General features: G+C 41.6%; 2 protein-coding genes across 2 annotated transcripts; both read left to right on the top strand.

Moving 5' to 3' along the window:
* The first annotated feature begins 5,292 nt into the window (after positions 1-5,292).
* On the top strand, positions 5,293-8,295 carry LOC106398535 (uncharacterized protein At2g29880-like). Its single transcript, XM_013839074.2, has 3 exons — positions 5,293-5,510; positions 7,533-7,605; positions 7,681-8,295. Exons 1-3 carry the CDS (start codon positions 5,293-5,295, stop codon positions 8,293-8,295), a joined length of 906 nt encoding a protein of 301 aa, XP_013694528.2.
* A 1,095-nt stretch (positions 8,296-9,390) lies between these two features.
* Positions 9,391-10,302, top strand: LOC106398536. Its single transcript, XM_013839075.1, has 3 exons — positions 9,391-9,459; positions 9,531-9,759; positions 10,154-10,302. Exons 1-3 carry the CDS (start codon positions 9,391-9,393, stop codon positions 10,300-10,302), a joined length of 447 nt encoding a protein of 148 aa, XP_013694529.1.
* Positions 10,303-23,090: the final 12,788 nt, after the last annotated feature.

Below are 23,090 nucleotides of genomic sequence, written 5' to 3' on the forward strand. Positions count from 1 at the left end.
AAAAATAGGGAAGTTGATCGACTATTCTTTAAGTTTGAGTTCTAGAATATCCAACATACACTTAGTCTCTATATCTCCATAATCCTGATTTTCTTTATAGAAACCCTAAGTCTAACGCCTTTTATATCTGTTTCAAAACTCCAATCAATCAACCGAGTAATTACTTTGCTCACACCACTGCTATTTACATTTAAACATGTTTGTCTAGCTTAACCACATAACTACTAGATCTTTTTTGTGTGTTAGCTCCATATAAATTTGATCCCTAAATACTACAACTCGACCTCTTATTTGAGAGAGTATAAATCACTCCTTAGAGAATTTTGAGTGATATCAAATTTGGCGCCGTTGCCGAGGAGCTTTGATCACCATTAGATCAAATTTAGTTAGGTTTAGTCTAGGTTTTTTGTTATTTGCCCAACAATACCAGAAGCAACAAGGAACAAACACTGCTCTTTTCAGATCCTTCACGTTTAGAACGCCTAATCCGCATTGAAAATCGCACTGCATCGATCAACAACAACACTCGTTCGTCGACCGACACCCGCCTTACACCGTCGACCGAGACTACTTTTCCATCGATCGACATTCCACATCAGACATCGATTAACATTCCAAATCGAACATCGATTGATACTGAGCCGCGAGACATGATTGCGACTATAGTTCTAATTCAGGACGTGACTGGAAACCTGCATGACCAAGAGGGTCATCTGCATAATGCAGTAGGTGATTATGGGGATGTAATCCTTGATACTGATGACTGAGGACACTAGCTGATTACAACATGCCAGATCAGAACTACGAGAACATATCTGCCAATCGCCTTCCGGCCATTCAGAGGCAAGACTTCGCGTTTAAGCCTCAGTATTTTACACTCGTGGGACAGATATCCTACTCTGGCTTATCACACGAGCATCCTAGGGACCACCTAGAGAGGTTCGTGTATCGAGTTTCTGCTATTAAAGCCAACGGAGTCCCTAAGGACTACCTCTTTTACAAGCTCTTCAAATACTCAGTTGCTGGAGAAGCTTCACACTGGCTCAAGCAGTTACCACCATGATCTCTTACATCTTGCGCCGACATCAAGAGCGCATTCCTGCGTAACTTCTTTGATGAGGCACGCTGTGGGAACCGAAATCCGCACTGTCGATTTCTGTTTAAATAAGGAAACTAGGAAACCCCTAATTTTCCAGAGGTCCCGGATCTCTGCGACAGCCAACGACAAGTGACCGAATATATGCGGAAATCATGAAAAGATAACAAACGAGTTTAGAGAAAACAGTAGATCTTATTTCGAGTCCGCGTAAGAGCGTTGCGATCATTACAAGAGGTCATAAAAGCTTTGGCCGCAAAGGCTGTCAGCGAGTTACTTAGTTCTAGCGGTCTAAGAGCTCAAACCTAGTTGAGTCGCAGCTCGATAACAAAAGACGAAAAAGATACATAAAAGGTTTTTGATTGATTTCGGACTGAACCTTGTTAAAGGCTGCCTACGTACCCCTTTCGAGGATCAAGCCGAACGTAGTTCAATTGATAGAGCTGGACAAGAAATCGAACTGCCTGGGCGAGTTCGTCTAGTAATTGAGTGCCAGTCATAGAAACCGAGCTTGTCGAGAATAAAGCCTAAAGTTTCTATATGCAGAGAATTCCGACTCTAAAAAGTTCTCTTCCATGCCTCTCGCCTAGGACTCCTTATATACTAGCTCCAAGGTCGGTTTATGCTTTTACTCTTCTGCCCTTAAGCCGTCATAGCATAAAATGGAGATATTCCATTTTTTTCGATCTTCGTAATTATCCTCAAAATTTCGTATTTATCCGCGGAAACTTGACATTTATCCTTCCTTGCGCGCCAAGCGTAAACCGTCATACGGTTTATGGGCTTTTGGTTAAGAAATCGTAAGTTGGGCCTCGAGTCGTGTCTTAGGTCCCTTTGGGCCGTCTTACGACTCGAAACGTTTATTACGACTTCTTTCGATAAAGAAGGAACTTTCCGCGGTTTTTACCGCAAAGTTTGATTGATGTCTTTAGAATGGTTGGAAGACATGAACTGAGTTCGCTACGGTATTCGGGAGATAGCATCATAGGATAGACGAGAATGCATGAACTGGTGTCGTATCGACGTTTCGGAAGAGTTCGGTCGCGACGTAACGACCGAACAGAACACACACTCGGTTGCTACGTAGCGAGCGAGCGGAACGGACACTCGGTCGCTACGTAGCGACCGAGCTTGGCTCGAGCTCGGTCGCTACGTAGCGACCGAGTGGGACGGACGCTCGGTCCCTACGTAGCGACCAAGCTGTGTGCATGTTTGGTCGCCGCGTATCGATCGAGCTTGGCTTGTCCGCGGTCTGATTTCCATACTCGAGCTCGTCCGCGGCCGATTTGGATACATGTCCGTTGCCTTCGGACAATCGGTATTTAGTGGTTCGATTGAGATTTGGACGAGATTTTACCGCAAGGCTCTTCGTAAAGATATCTTTACGAAGATTACTTTTCGTAAAAACATTTATGCTGATTTTTACGAACTTTCAGACATTGATTCTGCCGTGACCGATTTTGACCCCAACACACGCGCTGAAGACTTGAGGAGCAAGATTGCGACATTCACACATGAGCCTACAAAGTCATTCAAAAGCTCATGGATCAGATTCAAGTCATATTAGAGAGACTGTCCACACCATGGATTCAATGAAGTACAGCTGCTCAGCACCTTCTTCAGAGGCATCACGTTGTCATATCAGATGGCTATAGACTCATCTAGTGATGAAAACTTCAACACTAGGAATCCAGAAGAGGCTGTGAGACTTATTGCGAACTTGGCATCCAGCAACAACACCAAAAACACTGATTTTGAAGGAGAAAATCAGCCATTACCCTAGGGAAAGAGCAGATGGACAATGTTAAAGCTAAACTGGATAATGTTCATAAGCTTCTCAAGATGCAGGTCAGCTCTGCAGAGGATGTAGAAGCTGTAGATGACGACAATGGCATAGATGAAGAGGAGGATGTGAACTTTGTTAGTGGTAAGGCTTTCAGAATCAGAGGTCTGGAAATCAGAGTGGATACAAAAACTCGTATGGCAATGGACATAAGAGTGGATACAACCAGAGTTCATAGTACCAGAAACCCTTCAGCAGCAACTACAACAACAGCAACATAGCTTATGAAAATTCTTTCTACCAGAATCCACCGCCACAGACTCGAGAGAACAAGATAGAGTCCATGCTTGATCAAGTTCTTGAAGGTCATCAGAAGTTGATGGTGAACTTCAATGGAAAGATAGATGTTGTCTACACAGAGCTGAATTCAAAGTTTGAGTCTTTGAACACACATGTGAGGATGTTGTAGACAAAAGTGGTTCCGAGAGGAGAAACTTTTAAGAGGCGGGTGGCCTTCATCAAAGGTATAGGAGATAAATCACTGAAGCGCAACGTGAATACCATCATAGATGATGATTTCTGGCAAATGGTTAAAGAGGAGAAACTTCATGAAAGGGACTTCAAACTCGAGAGCTCCATGAGTTTGGCATTTCACACTGGTGTCGACCGACGCCAAGAGATGAATATCAACCAATGGAGACAGACGAATATCGATTGACACCGGTTACTCAACATCGATCGACAGAGGAAGTTACATCATGTGCCGCAGTAAGTATCCTAACTCACGAGGAGTTTGTAGCTAAACACCCTCATCCACCCAAACCCTTACGCATCAAGAAGTTAGATATCGATCGGTACCATGAGCCAGCTACCGATCGACAAACATAATCAACCGACGATCGACACGACTACTCCAGCGTCAATCGACGACAACATCTTACATGCCGAGTGCAGCTACCAAAGATAGATGTAGCACGCCTGAATGCACTCAGAAACCCATTTCAACCTTCAGAAATTATTGCAGACAACTTCAGTCAACAATCTGATGATGCACCAGAGTCTATGCAGGTTGATCAGACATATAAGAAGAGAACCTTGAGGAGAAGGAAGAAAAGGTTCCTAATCATCTTAAGAGAGGAGTTAATGAGAAGGATATGAATAGCTTCACCAAAAGAGTTCTCAAGATACCCTTGGACAAGCCGTTTAAAGAAGCTTACTTTACCCACATGTTGTGGATGTTCTTCAGAGAGACCAAGGAAACTGAACATGACATACATAGGATGTTCAATCAGGTCAGAGAGAAGATGAAGCAAAGGATTACACTAAAGAAGAAGAGTGATCCTGAGAAATTTGCAGTGCCATGTTTGTTTAAGGGCATTGAGTTTCCATGTGCTCTGTGTGACACATGTTCATCAGTCAGCATACTACCCAAGGTAATGGGAGACCATCTGGGTCAGAAGATAGAGTCTTCAAAGGATTCATTCACTTTTGTAGACTATTCTACGAGAAACTCAGGAGGAATCATTAGAAACCTTGAGGTGCAGATTGGTAATGCACTAGTTCCAGTTGACTTCCACATCCTGGACAACAAGCTGAACATGAATCATTCCCTACTAATTGGGAGAGCTTTCATGGCTAATGTAGGATCAGTTTGAAATATGCAGACTAATCAATTGTGTCTAACACTGATAAACCCTAAAGTTGTGTCTACTACGATCCAGTCAGAATTGTCAAGTCATAGATGTCCAACACTGAAGTTGATACATGATTCATAGTAGCATGCTACTGCGAATTTGAAGCTGAATACAAGAAAGTGTATGAAGCATTTATCGGTAGTCAGCCTCAACCATCGATCAACAGCACCATTCAGCCAACGATCAATAACCGCACCAGGGAATCGATCGACAGCAGTCATGCGAATGAGTCTTTAACTTTACCAGTACACTGCTATCCGAGATTTGCAATGAACACCCAGCTACATACATCGATTGATTACCATCACGGTGACACGATCAACAGACAAGGTGATTATTCTATTGGCAGTTGGGCAGACGATAGCCATCATGAGAGCTTTGCAGTAGGCACTGCATTACATGAGATGCAATCTGATGAGTATGACGAGGACGACCAGAGAGAGAAGAATATTGAGTAACGTGGTCTTGCCATGGACGAAGAAGGAGTTCTCTATACATCGCATGCAGATAAGAAGGCAACATCGATGGACAGCAACACCAAGCCATCGATCGACATTCATCACACACCAGATTTTGTGGTACAAGTAAAAGATAATAAAGATAATGGTTATCTAATTCTGGATGAATACAGTATTTTCAGCGATGCAGAAGACCAAACACGATCCATGGATTGACGCATTCTGAACATATCCAGAGAGGAAATTTCTGATATCATTGCCATGAATGGGTCCAAAAACTTCTTGGACATGCAGAACAGAGCAGAGGATCCACCATCGATCGATGAAGCAGATGCACCATCAATCGACGGTCAGTCCGAATTCAGACGAAGAGTACTTCATCAGAACAGGAAAAGGAAACCTCGTTGGGAGATGAGAAACAAGTATGGTGTAATATCAACCGTGCCAGAACAAGACACTTACAGAAAAGCAAAGAATTGGTGAGTTGGTAGCAGAGATCTAGAGATCTATGAGGACGACGTATGATTATCATTCCAAGCAGTTCGATGAAATCTACTACCCAATCGACAACAGTATAAGCTGGTTAACCACATGCACGAATGAGATAAAGCAAGACATAACCATGATTCAGGAACAACATGCAGTCGTCACATGGCATCAAAATCGATCACCACTCACATTCAACCATAGATCGACGCCCGCATCCGAACATCGATCAACACTCAACTTTCATCATTCAAAGATAGGCTAGAAGCATTCACCTATAGGCTTGATGGTGTCTACTACCCACTCCGTGATGACATAGATTCATTGACTACACATATGAACGCACTGCAGGAGGAGATGTACACGATACAGAAACAACTAGATTTTTAAGTAGAACAGTCATCATCGATCGACAGACGTACTCGCCCATCGATCGACAGCGACCATTCATCATTACGAGGCAAGCTGGTAACCAAGAAGTTCTTACAGGATAAGCTTGATGAGATCACTTTTTCTCGAGACTTGTTGAAAGAAGATATCTATCAGGAGTTGAAGGACATCTCAGAATCAACACATGCCAGACTTGGAATGCACCAGCGCAGCATTGGTAATCTTCAAAATAGGATGCATGTCAATGAGGTTGATAAGAAGATATTGAAAAATCAGTGAACCAGAGCAGATGAGACCATAAGAAACTTCATTGGTACATGGTTCCAGATGAGAAAGGAAGATGTAGACACTTGTTTCCCAACAAGTAGTCATCCACCTCCTTACTAGCCAAACATAGCGTCCAAAGGCAACCTACTATTAGGTAATTTCTTTCAGTTTTAGTATTTAAAGTTACTTATTTTTGCATTTAATTTATTGCAGGTCTAAAAAAAAAGAAGAGAGAAAAAACCAAAAAATGACCGAAAGAGACGATTCTCAAGTCGTGGACCGATGAGACCAAATCGACATCATTCAAACATCATGAGACCAGACAAGATCGGTAGACACTTCAGTGTGTTGATCGCATCGAGATCAGCGATCATGTATATTGTTTTCCTTGTTACATATTGTCCTTATGATTTATGTTATCGTCAAACTCCAACTAGATATACACTGGAGATAGTGTAATTTAAGGGGGTGTTATTGGTTCTATAATTTTAATGGATTTGAAAATCCAAGCAAAATCTAGTGTTATTGGTTCTATGATTTTAAAATCTGTATTCAAATTCATTGTTATTGGTTCTATGATTTTAAAATAGATTTCAAAATTAGGTGTTATTCAATAGTAAGGATTTGATTAAGCATTTGATTTGAATTTGGATTTGAATAGATTTATAAGTGTTTTAGAGAGTAAAATACAAAGAAACAAATATTGAGTTATAGCTTGTTATTTTGAATGGATTTGTCTTATAAATTTTTCTCTAACATTTAAATTCCAATATCTCACGTTTCATCATGCAACAAAAATTCCTAAAAGCCATGGCACTTTCATCATGCAATATTTTATTATTAACATCAAATTCTATTTTTCAGTAGAATATGTCATCGTTTTTTTGGTAGAAGTATGTCGTTTCTTTTGAACAAAAAGTTATATTTCCTGATATTTTTATTTTCTATTATTTCTATATTGATTTCCGTTTTCCATAATACATGTGTCATGATTTCTATATAATCTTCATTATACACACATAATTTTATAAACACACAAACACATAAAACCAAAAACCAGAAGCATCAATGGGAGAATCACATCAAGAAACACAAGACCCATCGCAAGAACGAGAAAAAGGTTCATATATTCAATGGAGTCCTGAAGAAAATAAAAGTTTGATCAATTTACTTTTAGATGCTGTTGCTTCGGGTTTGCGTGACAGTAATGGCACATTCAGCAAATTTACGGTGGAGAGACGAATTCTATCTACTCTCAATCGAATGCATGGATGCAACAAAACCTATCAACACTACTCAAACAGAATGAAGATCTTGAAAACAAAATATCTGAACGCGGCTGAACTTCTTCGTTTTAGTTCTGGATTTGGATGGGATTCAACCACAAAAAGGTTTACAGCTTCAAAAGAAGTATGGGCTGAATATCTAAAGGTAAATAAACATAAGGCTGTATTACTATTATTATTATTATTTTCATTATGTTAACTTTTTTTTAATATTTTTTAGGCACATCCAAAGTTCAAAAAGTTTCGTGATGAAACATTTGAAGAATTTGATGATCTCAAACTTATATTTGACAAGAATATATCGACGGGTACGAATGCTATTGGTTTAGGTGAAACTACTGATGCACAAACAGTTAGAGTTGCAGAAACAGAAAAGGAGCAAGCAAATTGTGGTGAAGAGTTTTCTTTTGATGTCCAACAAAACTATGAATCGCAATCATCTTTTTTTTGCAGTCCTTCAGACGATACTTTGGAAAAGCTTCCTTTAAGAAAGAGACAAAAAACTAGTCCTCTTAACAAAGGTGATGATCTGTTCACTCAAAAAGAAAGTGTAGAAGAAGCTGACGAGCTGAATACTTTGACAACCATCACTCAGAAACTCTTCAATTTGATAGAAGAAAGAGAGACAAGACAAAAACAAGAAGCTGAGCAAAGAGAAGCAGAGAAAAAGAAAAATAATCTATGGGAAGCAGTCAAAGAAGTTTCTGATTTGGAAGAACATGTACGTTTTGATGCCGTTAAGCTGATCAATCAATTAGGAATGAAAGATGTATTCATTAGCATGTCTGTTGATGAACGTTACGGATGGATTAAGCATAACGTGATAGGATTTTGATTTGAGCTATTATTATGTGTGGTTTTTATTTATTTTATTATTTACTGATATTGGATTTTATATACTGGTTTTTGCATTTGATTACATGGTTTTTTATAATAAAATTAGTGTTGCTATCCTTTGTTTTAGTTTGAAACATGACTAAGCACATGTGTCTTTCATACAAACATATTAGATGCACTTAGCACATGTAACTAATATTACGATGCACTAAGCACGATGCACTAAGCACGATGCACTAAGCACAAACATATTTTTTTTTTACTTTTTAATTGAATGTAAAGTATATGTAAATATGTAAGAAATTCAGTTTCTTGGATTGCACAATTGTCATTTTATATTTATGTAAAATTTACATACAATTAAAAAGTAAACTTTTTTATATTTAACACATCAATATTTACATTTTTTTTTACTTTTTATTGAATGTAAATTTTACTTAAATTTATAAGTGAGAATTATGTAACTGAAATAACTTTACTAACTGAAAATGTAAAATTTATATAAATAATGATCTAGGTTGCTTATTGAGAAAACCATCAAATAATTACTAAAAGTCTCGTGCTTGTTTGATAGGTTCTAAGCTCTTTTGTCAATTTATTATCAAACATGGATTCAGAATTTCTTGGCCAACAAGAATCAGAAGAAAAAGAATCATATTTGTCTCATGAAGATGATGAGTTAGATGCCCATATTATTTTATTGGTGCTCCTAGTTCTTTGTCAGATGATGTGTTTGAAGAAGCGACAACGGGAACGTCAGTTGCAAATTGAACGTCCCACACGACGCCCAATCACAAGAGCTGGTCAAGATTATATAGATAATGTCTTAAAAGAAAATCCTCTTCATTTTAGAGAGTTATATCGGATGTATCCAAATATTTTTTTGAAGTTATGCAATCTTCTCAGAGAGAAGACAAGTTTAACTGATACAAGATATATCAGCCTTGAAGAAATGGTTGCATCTTTTCTCCTTGTAGTTGGTCAAAATTAGAGGTATTGCTATACAAGAGATACTTTTAAGAGATCCAAGTTTGCTATAAGTGAGAATTTTCACAAAGTTTTGCGAGCTTTAAACCAAATTTCACCGAGTTTTATGGCTACCGCCGGACCCGGAACACCTCAAAAGATTAAAGAAAGTACAAGATTTTATCCATACTTCAAGGTACATTTTTTAATATTTTAACCATGATTGAGTTATTATTTTCTATAGATCATAATTTTACTCTATGTTAGGATGGTGTCGGAGCTATCGATGGTACACATATATTTGCAATGGTGCAAAAAAAAGATGCAGCTCCTTTCCGCAACAGAAAAGGTGATATATCCCAAAATGTGTTGGCTGCATGTAATTTTGATCTTGAATTCATGTACGTACTTAGTGGATGGGAAGGTTCAGCTCATGATTCAAAGATATTAAATGATGCTTTAACAAGGAACACTAACCGACTACCAGTTCCAGAAGGTACACATATATATATAAATATATTGTAAATCATACATATTTTTTCCAGATAATTAACTACTTTATCGTTTAATATCAGGAAAATTTTATCTAGTTGACTGCGGTTTTGCAAATCGTCGGAACTTCTTAGCTCCATATCGAGGTGTTCGATACCATCTACAAGAGTTTTCTGGTCAGGATTCTACTCCTCAGAATGATAAAGAGTTGTTTAATCATCGTCATGCTTCCTTGAGGAATGTTATCGAGAGAATTTTTGGTATATTCAAATCTCGGTTTCTAATTTTTAAATCTGCACCCCCTTTTCCTTACAAGACACAAACAGAGATCGTACTTGCGTGTGTTGGGTTACATAATTTTCTTCGGAAGTTTTGTAGAACAGATAATTTTCCTGAAGAAAAAGACTCTGAGGATGTAGAACATGTTCAAGAAGTTAATAACAACGACGAAGAAATTCTTGTAACTCAGGATCAGCAAAGAGAACATGCCAATCAAGTGAGAGCCACAATAGCAACAGATATGTGGAGAGATTTTATAAACGTATGATATATGAATATGTTTTACATTTTATATACTTTATTTTATTATAAAGCTGAATTTATTGCAAATCCATTTGATTGATTTTAAAAATCCATTTATTTTGATTCTGAATTCTGTATGTTTGATTTCAAAATCTATATGTTTGATTTAAGAATCAACGGATTTCTTAAATCCTAGAAGAATTCTCAAATCCATTAAAATAGTAGAACCAATAACCCCTACTAAGTCTGAGAGGAAGTTTTACTGATATTAAATTACCTATGAGTTTTATAAATGTTTTCAAAAAGTTTTTATTGAGTCAAAAAGGGGACAATGAACTTTTTAAATTTTCCTTACTTATCTAACCACTCTTTAGCATCATTCTTAGATTTATTGACTGCATAATATACTATAGATGCTAAAGTGGATCATCCTGCCAACTATTCACAAGCTGACCTCCAACCTAATTGAAATCAACTTGCTTGTATTGGGGCAAGTCTGGAAGGTTTTACTGGTATACATTGGATCGGAATCCTCCTGCAAGTCTGGAAGGTATTAGTCTTAGTGTCCCTGGTTTTCCATCCACCTCTCTTTGGCATCCAGATATATAGTTACAAAAGATTGAGATGATTTCTTGCGGATTAGAGGGGTAGGAGTGTCTTCTGCGACCCCATTATTCTACTCTAATAGAATGATCACACCTTTTTGGAAGCGAGGGATAGATACATTATCGATGACCCCACTATTCGCCTACAACTTTGCCCAATAAAAAATCGGATTCAGAAAAAAGAGAAGTGATAAGGGGAACCAAACAAGGGTTACATGTAGGTCCATATACTTGCTTAAGTTGATTCCATGTGTTCAGTGATTAGAAGCCTACACTTTTATTTTATTTTATTTAATAAATGAGGTCTGAAGAAGTTAGTCAGACATGATTAGTTATGTTGATGGATGAATGGAATCGGTTGCTAAACTAGGATATTACATATAAAGTACTTCTAAAAATTAAGATTGATTTGATGTAGTTTGCAATATTGCTGAGGTGGTGATAGTGATTTCTTAAATTTTGTGAGTCCCTGCTGTTTCCAAACCGCTTCCATAGAGACTGCTCGTTGTTTTGCTTGAGGACAAGCAACATAGTAAGTTTGAGGGTGTGTGATATACCATGGTTTATACCCATTTTAGCCATGGTATACATGTGTTTTAGATACAATGTAGTTGTTTTGGAGTCTTTTTAGTATGTTTTCTGGTTTTGGAGTGATTTGGAGGAAAGTGGTGATTGTAGTACATTTTGGAGATAAAATTATAAAGACCTATAGCTTACCATTGAACAGCCCGGCGGTCGATGATTGAAGATGATAATCGATCGACACACACTATGTGTTGTCGATCGACAGCAAAGCTCACAAAGGCCAGATTTGGTTCCAGCCGACTATAAGCTCAAGTCCTACAAGAATTACCAAATTGCCCCTGGCGAGTTTTAACCTAATATTTATTTAGTCTGCCATTGTTCTAGGCAACACACGCTCTCTACACTTTCATACAGTAAAATACTTAAGTCTTAGGTTTGGAGAGAAGATACAAGAACTCCTTTAGTGATTTGTGATTGGAACTCCAAGTTTTTTTATTCTTATCTATTTATGCAGTTTTCTTATTACTTTGTTATTGTTATGAATAGCTTAGTTATTTCTGAGTAGTTCTCTTTGTAACATTTAGGGTTCAAATATTCATGAGGGATCAGCCAAAAATATTGAATTGCTAAGTGTTAAGATATCCATCAATTAAATTGTTCTGTAATGCATGTGTTCTAGAGTAGCTAACTAGGACTTTGCCTATAGATATTAGGACGCAAGCGGAAGCATGGTCCTTTGTCTGATCTAGTTTACATTGTGCTAGAATTTCTAGAAAGAAGCAACAGCTAATTTACTTTAGCCTAGTGAACAAGTCAAACCCATGTGTAAATCTTCCTAGAAGGTACATCGATCGACAACTAGTAGCTGCATCGATCGACGGGCTGAAAAGTGTATCGATCGACAATCCATAATTGGTATCGATCGACACTTTCTCAAGACCAACAAGCGACAGCTGAGATCTTTACATCCGGGAATAGATAGTCTAAAAATACGGAAGTTGATAGACTATTCTTTAAGTCTGAGTTCTAGGATATCCAACATACACTTAGTCTCTATATCTCTATACTCATGTTTGTCTGAATAGAAACCCTAAGTCTAATGCATTTCATATCTGTTTGGAAATTGCATTCAATCAACCGAACAATTACTTTGCTCAGACCAGTGCTATTTACATTTAAACATGTTTGCATAGCTTAACCACATAACTACTAGATTTTTTTTTTGTGCCTTAGCTCCCTGTGAATTTGATCCATAAGTACTACAACTTGACCTTTTATTTGAGAGAGTACATATCACTCTTTAGGATAATTTGAGTGATATCAATTCTCTCCTGGAATATTTAGAAAATGTATTGCAAATTTGCTTGGATCTTATGGTGGAGCCATGATTAGAGGATCAATGTTGAGTTTTGTCAACTTTTATCAATAGGATGTTTGTGACTCCATATGGTGATCATCATCATGTGTGGGAATTGGAAATTTTGGATTAGGTTGTTGCGTTTATGACTGGTGGTCATCAGCATAGATGGGAAGGCTTTATTCTTGAGGATATTAGTATGCCATATCATGTTCTTTACAAAGTATCCAGGAAAATTCGATTCTAGGAACAAATAATGTGTAACTAATGAACCAGTCTATGCATTTTTTATATATATTCTTGTTAAGAAGAAGCCGATTAATTTTGTTTGTCTCGTGTACAATCAGATAGTAGCAACATCAAGGCACTCAAATGAACGACAGCCTATCACTTGCCCTAATCTTATTTATCAGGTTAAAACTCATCAGTGTGAGATAACACCTCTAGTAGGAGATGAAAAGTTAACTAGTAGACCAATGTACTTGTGATACATGCAAAGGCTCATGAATCATGTGTTGTTTCACTACAACAGGTGATGTATCACAACGTTGATCAAGCGATGCTACGACTTCTGCAGAGTTATATTCATGGTGAGAAGTTTTAAATGGAGAATATTATGATTACGAGGATGAAAATGTTTAGGATTGTGGGAACCGAAATTCACACTGTCGATTTCCGTTTAAATAAGGAAACTTGGAAAACCCTAATTTCCCAGAGGTCCCGGATATCTGCTAATACCACACGCCAAGCAATCAGAACACAAGAATAACAACGATAAAGTATAAGAAATCGAAAAGAGAGCAAAATAGATCTTATTCCGAATCGCGTCTGAGCGTTACAACAAGGTAAGAGCCTGGGCTTCGAGAGCTGTCGGCGAGATTCCTAGTTCTAAAACCTTAAGACTACAAAACCTAGTTGAGTCGCAGCTCGAGTATCAAAAACGGAAAGTTGCCTAAAATTGCTCTAAGTGCTAAGTTTGCTCGGAAAAGTTCTCTCCATATGCCTCTCGCCTAGAACTCCTTATATACTCGCTCCTAGGTCGGTTTACGCTTTTACTCTTCTGCCCTTAAGCCGTCATAGCATAAAATTGAGATATTCTATTTTTTCCGATCTTCGTAATTATCTTCAAAATTTTGTATTTATCCGCGGAAACTTGACATTTATATTTCCTTATGCACCAAGCGTAAACCGTCCTACGATTTACGGGCTTTTGGTTAAGAAATCGTAAGTTGGGACTGGAGTCGTGTTTTAGGTCCCGTTGGGCCATCTTCCGACCCGAAACGTTTATTACGATTTCATTCGATAAATAACGAACTTTCTGCGGTTTTTACCGCAAAGTTTGATTGATGACTTAGAATGGTGGAAAACATGAACTGAGTTTGCTACGGTCTTCGGGAGATAGCACCGAAGGATAGACGAGAATGCATGGACTAGTGTCGAATCGACGTTTCAGAAGATCTTGGTCGCTACGTAGTGACCGAGCGGGACGGACGCTCGGTCGCTACGTAGCGACCGAGCTTTGGCTCGAGCTCTGTCGTTACATAGCGACCGCGCCTTGGCTCAAGCTCGGTCGCTACGTAGCGACCGAGCGGGACGGACGCTCAGTCGTTCCGTAGCGACCAAGCTTGGCCCGAGCTCGGTCGCTACGTAGCGACCGAGCGAGACAGATGCTCGGTCGTTACGTAGCGACCGAGCTTGGCTCGAGCTCGGTCACTACATAGCGACCGAACTTGGCTTGAGTTTGGTCGCTATGTAGTGTCCGGATAGCAGGCATGTGCGGTAGTTGCGCAATGACCGGGCTTGGTTTGTCCGTGTTCCGATTGTCATACTCGAACCTTATCCATAATTGGTTAGGGTATGTTTCCGATGGCTTATGTTTGATCTAAATGGAATTCGAATGAAACTTCATCTCGAAAAGATATGTTGCGGAGAGACCTACTTGTATATTGCAGAGATTTGGACGTTTACTTTATCGTAACCGTTTTCGACCCCAACAGTTAGCCCCCCTGCCCGTTAGAATCGTGGGTTTCCAGCGAGATTCTAATGCGCGGTATGGCGAGTTCGGATGAGATATGTGTATTTGGGCGAAGTTTGTTTCCGAAAATCTGCAAGTAAATAGTAAGTCATCATGCCTATAAGAAGGGAGGTAACTTCTTCACAATTTTTTCACTTGCTTATTCTCATAAAGATTTCCTTAAGAAAAAAATTCTTTCTTTCTCTCTATCCTTTTCTTCTTGTTTCCCAAAAGAGAAATACAAAATGTCGAGTAAGAAAAGGACTTCAAAGAAAGGATCTTCGTCCGCAAGCGTTCATGAAGAGCTCCTTGTTCCGAAGATTGAGTTCGTGCCTCATACGGTAGACCCAGCCGAGAATGAGGCATGGTGGGTTGCGTGTTACGGTTCGATCAATCCTCCCAAAGAGAAGTCGTTCCCGGTTCTGACCCATCGTTCAGTTGAGGAAGGGGCTCCAAGCAGGAGTACCGACGAGTTTCTCGAGATCATGCGGTCGTTCTACCATATTCGGGACATGGTGGAATTCTGGGTTCCTTGTCAAGGGGAGCGCGCTAGCAGCCCCCCAGAGGGTTACTTTACTTGTTACAAAGCGTTCGTAGTGCGCTGTCGCTTGTGGTTCCCGATTCCCGAAATTATCGTCCGCGTGTTGGACCATTACGAGTTGACCCTTACCGGCGAGCACTTTGAAGCGCTTTTGAGGCTACAGATCATCAAGGATACGGACAAGTATATGCTGGTCCCTCGGAGCTTTAAGTCGGTGGTTAAAAGGTTTAGCTCCAACTTCAACTCGTGGAAGAATTTTTTCTTCTTCGTTCGTATAGACGCTGCGTCTGTCGAAGAGAGTTGTATCCCACTGTTCCGGAGGTTGCCGAATGATCGTCCCTTCATCAACCCGCTTGCTCTGTTCCCCGAGGATATCATCGAAGTGAGGGATCTTCTTAGGAACGGTCCGTTTTTCTGGACTTCTTTTACGCCGAAGCTAGTTCGGAAGGCGTTGAGGTTTGTGCGTCCCGGTCATGTTTTGGGCGTGGAAACGGGGAGCAATTCCGAGCCCGATGATCAGAGTCCCAACGCTGCCCCCACTGTTTCGACGGGGTGGAACTCTTCGAAGGGGAAGGATATTGATCTTGGTGACATAGAGTTTTCGATGGGCGATTCTATGCTTCCAGGATGGGATCCAGACCTTGCTTACGGTGATGGAATTGGTACTAGCGAGGTTCCTATTCTGGACTTCGATGATTTATTTGCTGGTCTACCTTCGGGCTTCGATGCTCCTCCTCCTACGAATGAATCGGGGAGGCCGAAAGTCGTCGCGGAAGGGTCTCGCATCATCAACGGGGTTAGTTTTTTTTTTTGAAAATTTTGGCGATTGCCTAGGTGTTTCTTTTTCCGCTTATAATGTGTTAATCAGTTTCGCAGGGCCTTAACTTGCTTGGCTCGGCCATTGAGGCGAGCCATAGGGAAGCCATGGTCTATCACTTTAAAGCGGAGAAAGCAGAAAGGGATCTCGCTCGCGTGCAAGGCGAGATGTTGGAGCGAGATGCAAAACTCGCTCGTGATCATGCGAGGGCTGTCCTCAAGGCGGAACGGAAGGGCAAGAGGGAGATCGTCGAGGTGATGAAGACTTGTGCCTCTCAATTCCAGGTCAAGTACGGGAACCTCAAGGACGCTTTTACCTCGGTGGGTGATTTCCGTGAGTGTCGTGGTTCAGTAGAAAGTCTTTGGAAAACGCGAGCCGACGACTATGTTTTTGAGAAGGAAATGAGTTTGATGAAGGGCGGCATGAACGAACATGCTCACGCTGAGGCGCTCATTCCCTCGATCGACGGGAGGATCCAGGGATTCTGGGATCCCATCCCGGTTTCCCGTGATACTGAAGAGGTCGCGACTGGGTTTCCCGATGATGGCGAGGAAGTAGATCGTACTGCGGATGCGTTTGGAGCTTCGTTGTCCAGGGACTTTTACTTTGGACCTTGAGAGGTGGAGTGATCATTGAGAGGGAGGTGTTTGTTTATCTGTTCTACGTTTGTGGCCGAATGTGGCCTTCATTTCGAGAGATTGTATGGGCCTGTTTTTGCCGTTTTATCGTTTACCGGGACTGGCCGTTGGTGGCTTTGAATCCCTACCGCTTTACGAGGTTTTTATATATACGATGGGTATTTTATTTCGAATTGTTTTGAATAAGTTTGAAGTAAATATGAGTTGTCGTCTCATATTTAATTTCGTTGAGACGTTCAATCTGTCGGTTCGTGTGACTTTTCGTAAAAATTACTTATTCTTACGATTTTCGGGAACGGAGAGACATGATTTAGGATCTCGTATCATTTAGATATCATGTCTTGAGATGTCTGAGACCAATTTGATGGGTTCAGGGCAAGACCTAGGTTTACTTTCGGTATAAGGTTTGTGCGGTGACTAGCCGGCTATCAATTTTCCTGTTGCGATTTCTTCCTGATTCGTTCCGACTTAAACTCCCCGAAATGTTCTCGGCTTTTACGACTTGTATGGTATGAATCGAGCATCTTTCCAGAGACAATTTTTAAGTCAACTGGAAGTGTTAAACCAAAATTCCGGATTTTTGTTGTAGCGCGCTTTTGTCCTTGCGTTGGACGTTTGAAGATCAAAAAGAGTGATCAAGTTGCATTTGTTTAAGACGGCTGCCGTGTTCGTCGGGGCCAATCGACGAACGGGGTGTAAGGTTTTTGTGGTCGCGGTCGGACAATTTGTTCGTATCATCTCGAATTTTTAACTTGGCGACGTCTCGCAGTTGTTTCGAAGATTATATGTATATCTTAAGTGTTGAAGAATGATTATTTTTCAATTTTGGTCCGGATGAGGCCGCTGACAAGAGTCTTAATGTTTGTAGAGTTTCTAGGCGTGTCCTGAGACTTTTGCGTTAACTGAAGCGTAAGCGTTTTAATAAAAACGGAGCAATGTATATTGTAAAACTTTCGAAAAAACTCGATTACAATAAAGCATTTTTTCCAATGTGGGAGTATACGCATCCACTCCCCCCCCCTTTTTAGAGAGGGGGATAGCTGAACTCGTCTTTCGACGAGCTGCCTACGTACCCCTTTCGAGGATCAAGCCATCTCGTAGTTCTGTTTTATGCCGCAAGCGTTTTTTACTCTGCGATTTGCCTTAACTTGTGCTCTGCAAGGAAGCATAGCCGCAACTGTTTTTGACATCCCCAGATAGCCGCGACTCCGCTTGGGGTTGGGAATTTGACACCCAGGTGGTACGTTGATGAAACTGCTTGCATGGCGTTGAGCCATGGGGTTCCCATGATTACGTTGTAGATAGCGGGATGATCGACTCCCGCGAACTTGACGATTTTCGTGATCTCCTTGGCCATGACTGGCAACTAGATTGATCCGAGAGTCATCGACACTTCGCCCGAAAAACCCGTGAGTGGTTTCGGCGTCGGAGTTATTTCCCCGAGTTCGATGCTCATTCGATTGAGAATGTCGCGAAAGATTACATTGACCGTGCTTCCCCTGTCGATGAGTATTCTCCCGACTTCCAGATCTCGTATGACGAGCGGATTGCAGTGAGGTTGATTGATGCTGACAGCTTCCTCCTTTGTGAAGGTGATCGAACAATTTTGGCCATCTCGGGGAGGAGACCATGTAGGCCAGTTTGCACTCGACTATGCCTTCCGCTGGTAAGCCTTGATGGCCAAAACAGTATCGTTGCAGTATTGCGATCCTTCGATGATCATGTTGACTCTGCGACGATTGTTATCATTTCCCTTGTCGTCCGGCCTTCTGCCACGTTTAACCCCAGATTGGTTTCATTGAGAGGATTTTTCCGCGGGCGGATTTCTGTATGTCTTCAGAGGGCGATCGGAATCGAGGATGATATCTTTCACACTGGTCACTTCCGAGAGCTCTCCAGCGAGTAGCTTCGCGGCCAGCCTTGCTCCCAAGACTTTGCAGTTGGTCGTGGAGTGTCCTCGAGACTGGTGGAACTCGCAGAAGGTGTTTTCTTCATATCCTTGACTGCGGGTCCACGTATTACCCGTGGTTCGGCCTTGGTCCGAACTGATCGCATAATTGTGCACTCCTTGGAGATCTTCCCCCTCGTGATGGACATACTTATTGTTACGAGAGTTCTTCTTTTTCGCTTTCGGATCTATGTCTTTCGAGGATGGTTTTGCCGACTTATGTTTTTGCGACAAAACTTTCATTTCTTCCTCGATTATGATGTAGTCTGTTGCCTTGTGGAGGGCGTCCTGGATCGTCCGCGGTTTGTCGAGGGTTACCCATTTTCTGAATTTTGACTTGTACCAGAGCGTCTTTCTGAGCGCGTCGATGGCCATTTTGTCGCTTATCCCGCTGACCCTGGACATCACCAGCTTGAATCGGTTGATGAACTCGCCGAGGGGTTTGTCTTCCCTCTCAGACAGACTCCAGAGATCGACATCGGAAGTTTCTCTATCTATGAACATAGAGTATTGTTTGAGAAATTCTGTTGCAAGCTGTCGGAAACTCCCGATAGAGTTTCGCTTAAGGTGCGCGAACCATTCGAGGGCTGCTCCTTCCAGATTCTCGACGAACAGGCGGCAATAGCCGGCGTCTTTTTCGCCATCTTTCAGTCTCGCTCTTCCCATCGTAATGTGGAATGCCTGAAGGTGCGCCTTCGGATCGGTCGTACGGTCCTACTTTGGTACTTTGATTTTTCCCAGATCGGACAGCCTCATATCTGAGATGAGAGTGGTGAAGGGGGTCTTCCGAGCCCCTTCCAGCAGCCTGTCGATCTCGAGGGCAGCGCGAGTAGCGTGATGGATTTGAGATTTTACAGCTCTTACTTCTGCCGCAGTTTTGGTGATATAGTCGCGAAGATCGTGAATATCCGACGTCTCATCAGCAGATTTCTGAGCCTGTCGGCATTTACTGCGAGTGAGCTCGGTTTGCTTTTCAGCCAGCTCTTCTTGTTCGTTCCAATAGAGGAATTCCTCCTCTTCTGTCATCGGTTTGTCCAACGGAGAGCTTTCCCGAGCAGATCGGCTTCTGGTCCTTCTTGGATGTCTGTCGACGTCCTCATAAGTATTGTTGGAGACATCGCTAGGATCCAGGTCGACGCGTTCGACTTCGTTATCCTCCGACGGGAGATTTTTCGATAGGGTGTTGACCCGAAGGTCGTTCCCGTGCGACTCCAAGTCTATCGAGTGGGATGGCGAAGTCGAGTCTTTTCCCGCGGACTTTAGTGGTTCCGCGGGGACGGATTGCTCGAGTCCTTGCCGTGAAGGTTTCAACCTGTTTGGTCAAGGTGCTCACGAGCCTGTCCTGTTCTTCCGACTTTTTTTCATAGGTGGCGAACATCTTTTTAAACTCCTCGAGCGCCGCGGCGTTGGCTGGTGCGTTGGCCGCGGATACGTCCGCTGCTGGAGTGTGGAGATCAGTGCCATTGCCTCCGTTAAGAGGAGTATGCACGTTATCCGCGTTGTCTGTTGACATGTTTGGTTGAGCGTGATGTGGTTGAGAGTTAGATTAATCCGTATCCCCCTCCTTCTAGCGCCAAACTGTGGGAACCGAAATTCGCACTGTCGATTTCCGTTTAAATAAGGAAACTAGGAAAACCCTAATTTCCCAGAGGTCCCGGATATCTGCTAATACCACACGCTAAGCAATCAGAACACGAGAATAACAACGATTAGGTATAAGAAATCGAAAAGAGAGCAAAATAGATCTTATTCCGAATTCGCGTCTGAGCGTTACAACAAGGTAAGAGCCTGGGCTTCGAGAGCTGTCGGCGAGATTCCTAGTTCTAAAACCTTAAGACTACAAAACCTAGTTGAGTCGCAGCTCGAGTATAAAAAACGAAAAGTTGCCTAAAATTTCTCTAAGTGCTAAGTTTGCTCTGCAAATTTCTCTCCTTATACCTCTCGCCTAGAACTCCTTATATACTCGCTCCAAGGATGGTTTACGCTTTTACGCTTCTGCCCTAAAGCCGTCATAACATAAAATGGAGATATTTCATTTTTTCCGATCTTCGTAATTATCTTCAAAATTTTGTATTTATCCGCGGAAACTTGACATTTATCTTTCCTTGCACACCAAGCATAAACCGTCCTACGATTTACGGGCTTTTGGTTAAGAAATCGTAAGTTGGGACTCGAGTCGTGTTTTAGGTCCCTTTGGGCTGTCTTCCGACTCGAAACGTTTATTACGATTTCTTTCGATAAAGAACAAACTTTCTGCGGTTTTTACCGCAAATTTTGATTGATGACTTAGAATGGCGGAAAACATGAACTGAGTTTGCTACGGTCTTCAAGAAATAACACCGAAGGATAGACGATAATGCATGGACTGGTGTCGAATCGACGTTTCAGAAGAGCTCGGTCGCTACGTAGCGACTGAGCTTTGGCTCGAGTTCGGTCGCAACGTAGCGAACGAGTTTGGCTCGAGCTCGGTCGCTATGTAGCGACCTAGTTTGGCTCGAGTTCGGTCGCTACGTAACGACCAAGTGAGACGGACGCTCGGTCGCTACGTAGCGACCGAGCGGGACGGATGCTCGGTCGCTACGTAGCGACCGAGCTTGGGTCGAGCTCGGTCGCTACGTAGCGACCGGATAGAAAGCGTGCGCGGTAGTTGCACAATGACCGGGCTTGGTTTGTCCGTGTTCCGATTGTCATACTCAAACCTTATCCGTAATTGGTTTGGGTATGTTTCCGATGGCTTATGTTTGATCTACATGGAATTTGAATGAAACTTCATCTCGAAAAGATATGTTGCGGAGAGACCTACTTGTATATTGCGGAGATTTGGACGTTAACTTTGTCGTAACCGTTTTCGACCCCAACAAGGATGTTCAAGAGTATCTCTTCTTAATGCTCTGTTCAGATTTTGAAGTTTGTATTTGTCTGGCTATTAACTCATTCTTCAAAGATTATAGGTGGCTTGCATGCTAATGCTAAAATTTTTAAATTTCTTAACTCTTAGCTTTTGTCTTTTCTATTAGTGAACTTAGCTATACACAAGCTCAAGTTCAAACAAGTTCAGTCTCTCCCGCCAAAGCGAGACTTACGCGTGAAGAAAAGGGCAAAGCTAAGATGTTTGAAGAAGACAAACCTTGTGATAGCTTCCATTCAAAGAGTGACAGCATGGCTCCCAGAGATCAACGGTCACTAAGCGTTGGCTTTTCCAAAAGCAAGCTTCACGACAGAACTGAGACTAAGTCTGGTACTAATGGAGTGTTTAGTGTAAAGCTGGCAAACGCATTCTCAGTCCTTGATGGCGCATCAGACACTGGATGAAGCCATCTGTCTCATCTTAGGGCTTTCACTTCTTTGTAGAAATATGGTAGCTTTAAAAGAGAACAGCCTCCATGCTGAAATGAATAAAGATTAAAACTTTATATTCTTCATTTTGTGTGTGATATTGAGGTTTCTTATATGGTATCAGAGCCATGGAAGCTCAAAATCTAGAGGTCTATCATCCTCTTGGTCTTCGCATCACAAACAGTGTCACCGTTACCTTGACAGAGAAGAACTACATTCTCTGGAAATCTCAGTTTGAAGCTTTTCTTAACGGTCAAGGTCTTCTCGGCTATGTCACCGGTCAGTCTCCTCAGCCCGCTGCTACCCTCACCGTCACAGGCATCGATGGCGTGGCTACTCAAACCCCAAATCCTGACTCTACCAAATGGTTTCAAACGGATCAAGTGGTAAAGTCTTGGCTTTTAGGTTCTTTCTCTGAAGACATTCTCAGCCTTGTCGTCGACTGTCAAACCTCTCATGAGGTCTGGATCTCTCTGGCTTGTTACTACAATCGTTCGACATCTTCTCGTTCTTTTGAACTCCAAAGGAAGCTCCAGACGACACTCAAGCCCACCAAACCCATGGCCGAGTATCTTCAAAAGATAAAGTCGGTTTGTTCTCAACTCTCTTCCATTGGTAGTCCTGTTCTTGAACGTATGAAAGTATTTGCGGCTCTTCACGGTCTTGGTCGTGACTATGAACCTATCAAAACTACCATAGAGAGTTCCATGGATGAGTCTCCCACTCCAACCTTTGAAGACATCATTCCTCGACTGACTAGCTTTGATGACAAACTACAGAGCTACAACAGCTCCTCAGACGTCTCACCACACCTTGCTTTCTACACTCAGCATGGTCGTGGTCAGTACTTTCGCCCCAGAGGAAGAGGTCAAGGTCGAGGTTCTTACTCTACTCGTAGTAGAGGTTTTCATCAACACATCAGCTCTCCTTCAGGATCCTCTGCTTCCTCCGTTTCGTCAGACGGTGATAACAGACCCATTTGTCAGATTTGTGGCAAACCAGGCAACAACTCTCTTCGCTGCTGGCACCGCT

This window comes from Brassica napus, chromosome A6 (assembly GCF_020379485.1).
Source record: "Brassica napus cultivar Da-Ae chromosome A6, Da-Ae, whole genome shotgun sequence".
Taxonomy (NCBI): domain Eukaryota; kingdom Viridiplantae; phylum Streptophyta; class Magnoliopsida; order Brassicales; family Brassicaceae; genus Brassica; species Brassica napus.